The 13,776-nt window shown below is 41.0% G+C and overlaps 1 protein-coding gene across 1 annotated transcript in view; it reads left to right on the top strand.

Moving 5' to 3' along the window:
- The first annotated feature begins 358 nt into the window (after positions 1–358).
- Positions 359–13,776, top strand: part of vipr1b (vasoactive intestinal peptide receptor 1b) — a 60,033-nt gene continuing 46,615 nt past the window's right edge. The window contains exons 1-2 of the mRNA XM_049564774.1: positions 359–596; positions 11,243–11,333. Coding sequence (XP_049420731.1) covers positions 543–596; positions 11,243–11,333 — 145 coding nt within the window. The 5' untranslated portion in view covers positions 359–542. The remainder of the gene's footprint in view (positions 597–11,242; positions 11,334–13,776) is intronic.

Raw genomic sequence — 13,776 nt, 5'->3', positions numbered from 1 at the left:
AGGGGTCTTCCTCTGCTATGGCACCTGGAAAATTAGCGCCACCTACTGCTCATCTTGATAAACCAACTCCTGACAAAGCCCTGCATTTTCTTTTGCAGATTTTTTGAAAATTCGGTTAAAATTTGCACCTTATTTGGTTGGAAACTTATTTTTCTTACATCACAAACGTATTCCCAACATTTAATAATAAACCTAAGTGGTCTTCTTACTTCCAGCATCCTCCTTTAACCTCACATTAGCCTGGCACGCACCAGCAGCCTGACAGCCTTGTTAACAAACTGCCTCCTGGGACACTGAGGAGTTGTGAATGGGCGGTGGGGGGGCGGGTACAATCAAACAGACGCAGCTCTCCTGCTGGAGGAGCGCACAGAGAGAAGCGCAGTCCGATAGAGCAGCGGTGAGGCTTTATCTTCCCTCACACATCTGAACACACCAACACACACACAGCCTCGCTTTTCCACACACACCTTTACATATTATCAGGGGAGGTTTACAGACATCGAGGAGTCTTTCATGAGAAAAGTCCACAAACTAAAGACAGAATGGATGCTTCACAGCTGCTGTTTCTGCTGCTGCTCTACGGATACCTGCCAAAAGTAAGTAACCGTTTATTTTATCATTTTTTAAAAAAAAAACATTTTATTTTAAAAAGAAAATGTCTTGTGTGGTTAGTGGTGAAGAGTCGGTTCACTTAAACTATTTTGTATTGACATTAAAGCCACTTTAAACACTGTGGAGGCGGAGGAGGACGGTAAACCTTTAATACAGACCAATTTAGATGAGTTTGGAAATCATGATCCAGCTGCTTGCTGTGCTGCTGTGTGAATTATGAGTCGATATGAATTTGATTTTTGCAGTTACTGATCCAACGTAAAAAAAAAAAAAAATGTTAAGCCCCTTTGTATTTAAAGTGATATCATTTGGCATTGTTTTACAAGCCAGTTTAATTCATATTTTGTCTGAGGATGTCCTCAATTCATGATGTCTTCTCTCTCAGACATATTTTATTCCATAATCTGAATTGGGATTGTTAGATAGAGTTTTTAGGGTCGTTGCATACCAGGTGTTTGTCTGAGTTTAGCCACTTGTACATGCAGTCTGATGTCAGTAATCCCTTTGTGATAAAAAGTATAATTTTCTGCTGTTTTTTGCCTACTTTATATGTGAATAATTACCATAAAGAGCTGCTTACAGGTCTCATTTTAAGGGCAATTGGATAATTGGTTCATCAGAAGTCTTTTCAGTCAGAAAATTATATTATCACTGAAGGTGATGCTGCAACATTTTCAGTTTAATCCTGCTGAATTAGTATCTGGTGATTATATTGAAGCACATCTCATGAGCAACAATGTTATGCCTCCCTCTAATCTCCCATCAGGTTCATGTACAGTCATTTATCGCTATTGAATTCACAGTGTTACAGTATATATTTGCATTACTCTCTCTGGGTTTGGATTATTGGTGGGGAAGCCTTTGAGCATTCAGTCACCGTTCAGTGCAGAAGAGCTTTGCTGCAAGGAATACTCTGTGCACATGAGAACATCTGTGGCTCTAAGTAATCTTGGGAGTTCAGTTTTGTCATTAGGCCTAGGCAGGTGTCATCCGCAGTTATGTCTTATTCTCCAGAAATGTTTTATCTCCATTAAGAAATGTCAGAAGTGCTCTGCTGCTGCTCCTCTCTCCCCGTACACAGCTCCTGACAGGGATTTATTTAACTTCTTATCTCTGACAGCCAGGTATCAGGGTAATTATCAGGAATGAACATTTTTCTGTTACAATTTCAGGAATATGTGACAGAAAATCAAGAAGAAGCCTGAATTTAACAAACTGGAAAAAAATCAGATTATGGTACAGGTTGTGTCCTTGGAGGGATTTTAGTAATCTGACTCTCACTATGATTTCCTTTAATGCCTGTGAGTGAAGCTCTTTCAAAGCAAAATAGACTTAGAACACTCGAGTGACTGTGTGAAAATGTCTTCCACCTCACCTCTGACAACTTTCAGATGTCTGGTCTGCCCCGAGGCTTTAAAAGATCAACCAGATACGTCATTTGTTGACATATTTTAGTGGCTCTTATGGGCACCAGTGTGGAAAACATCTTGCTGGTGTGCTCCTGGTGCGCTGCTCTCCTGTGCTTTCCACGGTCCTTGGCGACCGCTTTACAATAACACAATCTGACATGTTTCATCAATATATCTAGTGAGGAAATGTGATGTTGAGGGCAGCGCAGAAAATCCCATAAGTGGTTAAAGAGCATGTTAGTGGCTGCCGTTATGCGTTTAACACAATACAGATGGGAGTAGAGGAGAGAGGAGTGTGGAGGTCGGACAGGAAAGACCTCTCTTTCCTGCCTTTTTCTAAACATTAAACCACCAAATAGAAACCAAATTAACATTTTAAACAGAAAATCATAGCTACCATGATTAATGTGAAAACAAACAGCTAGCATGGCTCATTTTAATTTCAAAATTAAGAAGTTTTATTGGGAGTTATGTGTTGTGCAAAAGTGCTTGCAAATTCTTTGTTATCACTGGCTAGCTTCAAATAAGGCTGCACCATAAAACCTGAGTAACCGTGTCAGCTAGAAGCCTTAACATGTTAACACAAAATAAATGTAAGCTGTACAAAAATGACATTTAAAAAAATACTTCACGGCCCAAAATGACAATTTGTATATCAATTATTCACCCCCCCATAATTTTTCCATAAGTGCTTATCCTGTTAGGGGTTGCGGGGGGCTGGAGCCTATCCCAACTGACACTGGATGAGAGGCAGAGTACACCCTGGGCAGGTCACCAGACTATCACAGGGCTGATACATAGACAACACATTTGCAGATAATTTAGAGTCACCAAATATCCTAACCTGCATGTCTTTGGATTTTGGGAGGAAGCTGGAGTACCCTGAGAAAACCCAAGCTGACATGGGGAGAACATGCAAACTCCACACAGAGCAGCTCACCTACCCCTAGTTTGAACCCCCCACCCTTGGTTCGAACCAGAAACCCTCTTGCTGTGAGGCGACAGTGCTAACCACTGCAGCGCCATGCCTCTCTGGTGAACAACAAATCCAAAAATTCAAAAACTTCTTGATGAATTGAAGTTATCTGGGTCACAGTTTAGCAACAGCAAACCTATATCAAAACATCTGTTTACAAACTGTTACACAACTCATGCAGTATAATGCGAGTCTTATTTATCCAGTTCAATCAGGAGAGACAGACGATTGAAGTCAAGATAATATTTAATACAGAATATGAGTGTACAGATTAGCAGATGCTTTGTGCTGATTAAGATTTAACAGAAGTCTTTGGCGCTTGAATATCAGAGGGAGATTTCTGTGATCGAGGGACATCTGAGCAGCAGCAGGATAAGTCCCCCCCATGGAGTCCAGACACTGGTGGTGGTAGCTGATGACTCTGAGGCTTAATGTAATGTGTTTGGGAAACACTGAGCATACAACTGTATAACTGAGGCTTGGATTATGGACTAATGCTCGAGTTGTACAAGCTTGTTAACAGATTTTTTGATGTTGCTGTTGTTAAACGCAGACCCCTATGACTTCAATTCATCAAGAATTTTCTAGAGCTGTGCCTCTCGCTGGAATCCAAAGCACTCAAACAGGAATAGTTCCAGCACATAACTCGCTGTGTGTGCAATAAAGGAACAAGGTATGATGTGTTAATTAGCCTTCAGGTATGCATATTTTTTGACATTGGACAGAGTCAGAGTTGCTAGGATAAGCTGTTACGGCTTCAGCGTCATGCAGACATGAGAGTGATATAACACAACAATTTTCTTTAATACATATTTGGGAGATGCTATTGTCCAGAGCAACTGACTCGATTTATTCCACTTTGCACACTTGCATTTTTCTGTCCTGTCATGTTTGTTTGGCTGGGAAAGTGTTTAATCTTTTAATCGAATGAACCCCGAGTGAAACAACATGAGGCTGAAGAGGCACACGCAGGATGTAGATGTTACTCTCCAGTGAAGTGTAGGATGGGGATAAACACATTACTCTGCGTTCCGTGGCCACACACAGACACGAGCTCCTCATTTCATTTTCCTGTCAGCTCTCCTCGTTTTTTATTTGATCGTTATCTTGTACTCAAACAAAGCAAGACCGGCGGCCATTTGAAATGACAACAATCGCTAAAAACTTGGAGCAACAAGCCCGGCGGCCCTCGTGATGAGCTCTGTGCTAACAAAGTATCAGAGTTGGCAGGTATTTATGTGATGTTTTGCTCATGGAGACACTGTGTGTGTCCCTGAGGCTTTGCAGAGGCCCACTTATCATCAGCATAGTTTGAGATTGACAATTTGATTCATTGCCTGCTACAGCAATATCCATGGCTGTCCAAATTTCAGATAGGTAAGTTCTCTGCATCTCTAACTGGCAGGGACTTAATATTTGCCACAGTGAGTATAAATCACTGGGACAGGACCCTTCGACTCATCTCTTGTATGTTCATACATGAGTAAATGTACCCCACATTCGATCCCTCCCATAAATCACACACTCTGAACTCTTATGTCATCATCGGCCTCCCTCTTTGTGTATCTAGTTACAATATACAAGCTTATGTATGAACTAATAAACTAATGAGCGAATGAAACGCAGCCCAAACTTGTTTCAATAAGTTTAAATAAGTTAGTCTTTTGGCCCCCCTCTCTGTAAAAACTTTTGCATAAAATAGCCTATCTACAAACAAACATGCACTCCCCCAGGCACTGTATGAAATTTCGGATGCAGTAATTGGCGCACCGCCTGCATCACAGAGCTCCAAATGTTGCCTTCCTCTCTGGGGTGACGCTGATGAAGGTCCTCATTAGGGCATCAATGTCCAGGCTGCCCAAAATATTGCCAGACTCTTTCGTGCCAGTCTTTTTTGACTCAATTGTTGCGTGTGTTTTTTGTGGGGGGATAATTTTTGTGTGCTGCAGCGCCAACAACAGCAGCACCCCTGCTTCCTGCGGTAATGGCAACGTCCCACTTTCATATTTAATTAAAATGCCAGTTAACTTGAGTTTGGAAAAAAAACCCAGTCTGTGCCTTAATTTTAAGATTTTTTTAAAATTAAAATTAGGACTGGCACAATATATCAGATTTGTACTACATGATTATCTATATAATGATATTGTCGCAATAATTGTAGAAAAACTGAAAAAAAAATTCTATTTGCCAAATTCATCGTGAAATTGAGATTTATTTATTGTGTGTCTTTTTCGCAGATAAATTAACACTAAGAATACAAGTGAAATACTTGGGTCTTTATGTAGATGAGTACATGAATTTTGTTCAAGGCACAACAGTCCTCTCTGAATCGGCAGGTAGAGCACTAGGGGGAGTTATTGGTAAAATTAAGATACTCAAAAATATTGGTTTCCTTACATATACCAAACTTTTGCAGGCTTGTGTCTGTCCAGTCCTGGACTACAGAGCTGGGATCTGGGGTCATGGTAGTTATCCTAAGAGCGTAGCTGTACATTATCGGGCCATTTGATACCTAGTGAAGTCCGTTGGAAGGTTTGGGCTGCCAGATTATGGAATAGGTTACTCAATATGGATGATAATAGATTAGTAAAAAAATATTCAAATGGGATATACAACGGAATGAACGTTGGATAATGGACATGTGTGATTTGTTTTGTAAATATGGATATGAACAAGTATTCCTCACAACAACTGACAGTGTAACTTTAAAGGAAAGGCTGCTTTATGAGGTTCAACAACAGTGGGCAGATGAGATTTGGAGTAAACCAAAGCTACGTACCTACCGTGAAATAAAATATGAGTACTTCACTGAAAATTATGTTCTGTATAACCTGTCAAAGAAACACAGATCACTCTGTGCACCGATCAGAGCAGGCATTTTGCCACTTCATGAAACCGGGAGGTATGTAGGGTTGGAAGAAGACAGTCGAATCTGCGCAATGTGTGACCTTAAAGAAGTAGAAAATGACTATCATTTTGTCTTGTACTGTCCTTTTTATTGGAAGATCTGCGAGGAGTTGTTTAGTAATACAAAGATTAAGGTAAATTGCATAAATGCGGATGATTCACAACGACTGACTTGGCTGTTTGAAAAAGAAATATTTGGACTGGCAAAGTATTTGGAGAAAGCTTGGGACATGAGAAAGGGAGCACTGTATCAGTAGATGTATAACTTTACTTTTGTACTTCAGTAAATTGGTTTTCTGTTGCTGTTGTTATCAAATGCTTGACCAGCACGACTGGAAATTTAACTTATGAAATGTATATTGTTATTTTGTTTTGCAAAGGTGTCACATAATCCCATGGGGGATGGGCCACTAGGTGGCATGACACTAAAAAAAAAAAAGAAAAAAATCATTCAAATCATTCATTCACAAGTGTAGGGAGGTGGAAAAAGAGTCTGTCACCATAACTGTGCAAAATCAAATAAAAGAAGTGTTTCACTGAATGTATAGTAAAAAGTCAGCCACATGGCACTGGGAGACCAAGCAAGAATTTAATTTATTTACCATGTATCAGTAACATTATGTCACAGCACCCCTAATTTAAACGTCCCACTAGAAACACCTTGAGTAGCATTTTTCTGTCTTATATTACGGCAGACATTTTGACTTGTCAAAGGAAAAGCACAGTATTTATTCATTGATTTTGCATAACTGCTTATCCTGCTGGGGGTCACGGGGGGCTGGAGCCTATCCCAGCTGACACTGGACGAGAGGCAGGGTGCAACCATTCACACTCACATTCACACCTACGGACAATTTAGAGTCACCAATTAACCTGCATGTCTTTGGATTTTTGGAGGAAGCCAGAGTACCCTGAGTAAACCCATGCTGACATGGGGAGAACATGCAGGCTCAGCACAGAAGGACTCCCCCACCCCGGGGTTCAAACCAGGAACCCTATTGTTGTGAGGCGACAATGCTACAGTGCTAACCACTGCGCCGTCCTAATACATAGAGTATATAATATGACACATGGCTCTTTTATATTCAATTGTCTTAAGAAGTCATGACACTGTGATGATGTGTCAGGATGCACAACAGCAGAAACCTGAAACCGGAGCAGCAATATGGCATTGAGCCATTTTAATATTTACAGCTGTGCTTTTGCAACCAAATGTCTCAAAATTTTGCTGTGTTTCATTTCAGCACTATACTGCTTTTACAAAGCATCAGCAATACCTGCAGGCTCAGTTTTTTCAATGAGGAAAAGGCGTCTTTGCAATACATTGGCCGGCACTTGGTAATAGAAATGTCCACGTTTGTGATTCTCATAAGCCTAACTATTATTGCTATTGCTACTAATGTCGGAATAAAGAAATTACACAAGCTGAACAGCACAACAATCTAAGTAAATATTAACTGCAATTGCTTGTATGAGATTTTACAATAAAATATTAAGCTAGCAATAAGATCCCAAAAATATATTTGCCAATATGTGAGTGAATCTATATACATATAAATCTACCTATACAGACCTATATGACATATTTAGTGGATTTATTGCATTTCATTTCTATTCATTATTTTGTATTCATCTTTTCTGTCTTCTAAGGTAAACAACCAGAGTTTTATTACTGCTACCAAACCACGGATCTATTTTCTTGCTGTTGCTTTTAGCCACTAGGGAGCAGCTGAACAAGCTAAAAGTTGATGCAGCTAATATCTTAGCAAACATTTGCTTCATTTCCAATCCAGTAGACATGGAAAACATTTATGTGGAGTCACGTTTCTGGACACCTGAGAAATGTAAGTCCAGTATTTACCCTCCTTTTAACTTTGTGTCCGACAACCCCTGAGGGAAATATCTCTTTAGCTTCATTGCTCCACTAGCTCACTAGTTCGCATTAGCCGCTAACTCAGAGCTCTCCGACTATAAACACCTGCCTGCTGCAACTGGAAACAAGGTTATTAAGAGTAGTGAAGCAAAATAGTAAAGTAAAAGGAAAAAGTAGGAACATTCTGCATAGTATATCTTTAACAATACCGTGATAATACTGATAACTCTTATAACTTTGCTCAGTATAATCATGATACTGAAATTTTTCCGTCCATTTCATCTCTCCACACAGTTAAAAACTCACTTACAGACCAGTTTGTACATGTGGAATATTATATTCTCTGTTTTAAGTTTACAGAGATCACAAAGTATTACCTTTCCCTCTGAGGGGCTTCTGGACTCAAATTCTCCCTTGAGTTCTCTGTTGCTATGTTGCCCGACAATCAATTTCATGCTAATCAAAAATAAGGTTACCAAAGGGTCTGGCCAACAAGAGATTTCCTCCTCCGTCCCTGTTGCTGTGCTCAGATAATGTTAGCAGATGACTCTCCTGCCTCCCGGCCAGAGCTGCTGCTATTACTTCAGGATATGTTGGATTTTTGTGCTGTAATCAGTTGCAGGCAAAGACTCCTGTGAGCAAAGTTCTGTAGATTGTGATAGTGTCAGGACGACCTCATCCACAGGGGGGGAGAGTGAGTGAGTGAGGCAGTGAGTGAGGCAGCAAATGAGCCTCAGAAATGTTGTGTTGAGAAATGATAGAGGTGTGACATGTTTTGTACTGTATGCAGTGCCTTCATTTTCATATTTCCCATGAATGTTGTTAACCTACAGGTAGCTGTTGCCCTTGATGTAGTGTTTTTGTAATGCTTACAAATCAACAGGAGCTTGTTTGGCTTTAATGTAGCTGCAGCAGCACAGCGAATCAGTTACCTTTACATTGAGCCAAATCTTTAAAGCCCCTGTGTGAATTTAAAGGTCTCCTTCAGACATGTTTTAGGAATATTTAAAGTATTGTGACTGACTCTGACTCCAGCCCTGCAGTAACCTCTTTCCCTCCAGTGCTAGTTACCTGACCTTCACCACCCACCTCACCTGTTCCCACTTTCTCTAATCAGCCTAGGTGTATATACCAGTTAATTTAGTCCTGTTTTCTGTCAGTTTGTCAAAGTTGCTACACTACATTGTTGTTTCATGCTGTTGTTTTCTGGACACCTGTACAAACACCTGCAAATGCATGTGTCTCTACCTGACAGTAAGCTGAACTCTTAAACAAATTACTGATAAACGATCTGCACTTGTGTCTTTCTCCTGTTGCTTTGCACTCCAGTAGTAGTGACAACATGCATCATTCAGCTCCAACATCAGTGACAGAACAATTAAAAAGCACATTTTGGAGTAGAAATTGTGCATGACTTCAAATGGTGGTAAAACAAGAATCCCTGGGAGAAAGAATCGCTCAATGATACTTCCAGAAACTGTCCATACACTCTGACTGCATGGGGCTGGGCATTGTCCCGCACCAGGAGGAACCCAGGGCCCACTGCACCAGCGTAACGTCTGACAATTACTCTGAGCATTTCATCTCGGTACCTAACAGCAGGCAGGGTACTGTTGGCTTTGACATGGAGGTCTGTGCGACCCTTGAAGGATATGCCTCCCAGACCATCACTGACTCTGGATGATGTTAAAGGGAGCATAACGTTCACCACGGTGTCTCCAGACTCTTTCACACCTGTCACATGTGCTCAGTGTGAACCTGCTCTCATCTGTGAAGAGAATGGGGTGTCAGTCGCAGACCTGCCAATTCTGGTGTTCTCTGGTGAATGCCAATCGAGCTGCATGGCGCTGGGCTGTGAGCACAGGTCCCACTAGAGGGCACTGGACCCTCATGGAGTCTGTTTCTGACAGTTTGGTCAGAAACATGCACACCAGTAGCCTGCTGGAGGTCATTTTGTAGGACTCTGGCAGTGCTCCTCCTGTTCCTCCTCACACAGAGGAGCAGATACCGGTCTTGCAGCTGGGTTGATGCCCTTCTATGGCCCTGTCCAGCTCTCTTCATGTAACAGCCGGTCTCCTGGTGTCTCCTCCATGTTCTTGAAACTCTCTGTGACCGCACGTATGGATGTGACATCCTGGAGGAGCTGGACTACCTGTGCACCCTGATTGGGCTGCAGGTACCGCCTCATGCTACCAATAGTGACATGGACACTAGCAGAACACAAAGCTAGAGAAGAATCAGCCAGGAAGAATGAGGAGAGCAACTGTCTGTGGCCACCACATGTAAAATCATTCCCTTTTTGCCTCTCCATTACACCTGTTGTCACTTTCATTTGCACCAAAGCAGCTGAAACTGATTCACAATCACTTGGGCTTCCTAAATGGACAGATTGATATCGCTGAAGTTTAACTGGCTTGGTGTTACACCCTGACGAGTCACAAACAAATATTGTGTCTGACGTTGTGCTGCACCATCTGCTCCTTGCAGAAATCCCATTTTGTGCTGATGTTTGTGTGCTCTCAAATATTCCTGCACAAGCAGACATCCCAAAGCACAGCAGGCGGTGTAGATAGTGTGCTTACTCCTTGTTGTAAATGACAAACAAAGTGTACTTCTGGGGTTATTCTGCCTCATTACATTGAGTCATTTCACCACCATGCATATGCTTAAGGAGAGAAGTGCTATTTAAATTAATGATGGTGTGTTCGTCCTGTCTGAGGTGAGCAGTGTGCTACAGACTGCTGTTTACAACTGTGTGAGGTTTACTGGGAGCTCAACCCCGGACTAAACAGGGCATCTGTGGATGATTGATGGGGATCATTTTGTGTTTGACAGCAGAGGGGTGGTGAAGGCTCTCACGAAGACATCTATAAGGACCAATTATCAGAACATGAATTGTACAGTTGTTAATATATTATGTGTTTTTTGGCTTTATCGCTCCTCTCACTGTGACCTTTACTGCCTTGAGTCTTGTAGCTTTGATAGCAGGGTGAAGCTCTTCACCGCGAGTTCAAGAATACACTCTCTCTCTCTTCATCTCCGCTGACCTTCTCAAGCTCCTTGCTGCTCGTCTTACACATTTTCATTGACCCAGCGGCTCTGCGCCGGTGGCTGTCAGCCCGCATTTTTCAGCCTTTGTTGACACAGATGAACAATCGTGGTAGATTACTCAGTGGCTCCCCTCTCCGCTTCCTAATCCATTTGCATGATAGCATCTATTTGCCAGGCAAGAGGGATTTCAGACATAGAGAACATTTCTGTGTATTATTAGCTGGGGGTCCAGTCTAATTGGAAAACATAAAAAGCCATAGCTACGGGAATGTGATAAAAGGAAATGTGAGGTAGAATAGTCACCTGTCTGCTGAACTCAGCCTCACTAATTACAACTTCTTTCAGTGTCTAATTGCAGTGTGATAAATGCACATTGTACTCGACACCTAAATGTGCTTTCTGCCTCCTCCACAGGTGTCATCGGTGCAGATGTGCGATGTGATGAACGACATCAGACTGGAGAAAGAGCGCTGTGAGAATAGCACCTATGGGAACGTCACTTCAGGTCATTCTTGAAAACACATTTTCCTCTCTCTGTTTAGAGTATGCAGGAGGCTATTTAGCGGAAATGGGAAACAGCATGAGTAAATAAATGGAGAGGTAAGGTGATACGGTGTGGGAGTTTATAGATGAAGCATCATTATAGCTGGCTGAAATACAGGCCGCAGTTTCTCCAGAGAAATAGTTGAATTATGCCGACTTCACTTTAGATGGCTCTTACAATCACGCCTCACTTCAAAGTAAAGAGTGCATATATGTAGTCACTTGAAGGATGGTGTTTCCACTCAGGGCTGGGTGGGTGTGACCTTGCTTGACTGACACATCCCAACTCCCAGTTTTCTTGCACCTTTGAGGGCAGGACAAATTACGCTTTTGTCATTTTCTATTACTATACAGATTTTGGGTGACTCCCTTGTTCACTCATACACTATTCCAGAAAAGACATGCAATCATTTACTCTGTAGCAAGGTGGAAAGACTGCGGAGAAATCATGAAAAAAGATGCTCCTCTGAACTCCAGAACATGCCTGAGCCTCATCACATTTTAAAATTTTCTTCAGTGTCAAAGTAATCCAGTGTAAGCTGTCTGTATATCCATGGGTACGCTGCAAACACAAACTGCTAATAGCTAATTTGGCATATTTTTAATGATGTTAAATGTCAAAAAATGTCAGCAAAGAAAAAAAGTTGTAGGGGTGAGATATTAAAGTTCCACCCAAGACATGTTTGAAGTATGTAAAAAGTACTCTGCTATGATTAATATCTTGTTTAACATGGTTTTCCCACATGATATTTAATCTCCTCCACTGAGAAATTCTGGATATGGCCTCCGCCACACCCACCAACATTGCTTGCGCTATGTTAAGGAGTGAATGAACATTGCACCAGAGAGATTCAGTCAAATATTTTTGAGTTTCAATCAAATTTAGACTCAGATAAAGAGTCTGTTGAGCACCATAACTGGCGACAAATTGAGAATCAGTAGGGTATGTAGCATCTTTTATTTGTTTATGTTGTTTGTTAGCTTGTTAGGTTATAACTGGCAGTGACTGACAGAGCGTAAACGGTTGTAAATACATACAATAATATCTGCTATGATGTCAGTGTGTTCACGTTATCACATTGTTATTGCGTAACTATATACCAGAGATCTAATCAAAGTTCATAGAAAGATATCTTCCGTCTTGCTGAGATTTTTAGATTACTCATAAGTCCACTCTGAGCTCTAGTATTAGACAGCGATTGTTTCCATATTAGTGATGTACCAAACCTAGCTTGCCCGGCGTACATTCAGTAAACGATTATGAAAACACCTCTCTTGCGACAGACTTTGCACAGATACAAGTCAGAATAGTCAGGGTCAGACAATTGAGGGAATATATATGGAAGAAAAACATATTTTGAGTGGAGGGGGACTTTAATGTTTTTACGTTTCACTATCTCTATTTCACTGCTCTATGATGAGTAATAAATTGAGATTTTGGACATTTATGAATCATCATCATTTTGTGTCATCACTGACAGGTGTAGTGTCGCATCAGAATAATTGAAAAACAGCTTTGTGAGTGTGTAGAGCCATCATAGCTAGCAAGGATGGACTTTGTCATGATGGACATGACTTTGACACATTTACATGCACAAAACATTCAGTTTTTTGCCCTTATTCCGAAAAATACAATGTTTCTACTAAGCTGTTTTTTTGGCTAATGAATCTTTATCTTTATCTTTTATAATGTTTAAAGAATCTTTTATAATGTTTCTTCTCCCTACCAGAAATAGGGTATTTTCTCTTTGGAACGTGTGTTTCAAACTGAAGTAGAAACCTTAGCTGAGACATATATTCTAAATGGGCTGTGAACATATCGCTTTTAAAACTCGAAAAAATATCGGCATATCCCTCAGAAAATGCTATCAAATTTAGAATATTGTCATATTTGGAATGACAGTGGAATATTAGTGTGTGTGTAAACCCAGTCATTGTAAGGTCAAAGCATGAAGATAACCTTGCATATGATGGGATTTTAACTAAATACTCCCACGCAAGGTCACAAAAACACGTGATAACGTCATTGTCTGTCATAGTGATTAACGTTAGAGTTGAACACACACTGGCTCACCCACTGTGTCTGCAGCAGTAAGTGGATGTATAAAGTATATACAGAGTCCGACCTCGAGTCTGGATGAACACGCCTCAGTAAGATGGCCATCATTTAACTTGCTATCTCCATTTTGTCTCATTTTAATAAAAAATCACTGCACATACTGTACATTAAGTGAATATGCATGAACTGTGCGCGTGGAAACAGCTCTCCTCCTTATCTCTGCCATTACTCTCTACTTCCCTATCTGCTTCCTCAACAGGAAGGTAGCGCACACTGCTCTCACAGGTCACGTCCCTAATAAATGAATTAGTGTGCGCGTTTGTGAGAAACCATACGTTCACTGCCT

The sequence above is a fragment of the Epinephelus fuscoguttatus genome, linkage group LG21, assembly GCF_011397635.1.
Source record: "Epinephelus fuscoguttatus linkage group LG21, E.fuscoguttatus.final_Chr_v1".
Taxonomy (NCBI): Eukaryota; Metazoa; Chordata; class Actinopteri; order Perciformes; family Serranidae; genus Epinephelus; species Epinephelus fuscoguttatus.
Note: the sequence above shows the minus strand (reverse complement) of the source record. Positions and strands in the feature narration are given on the sequence as shown.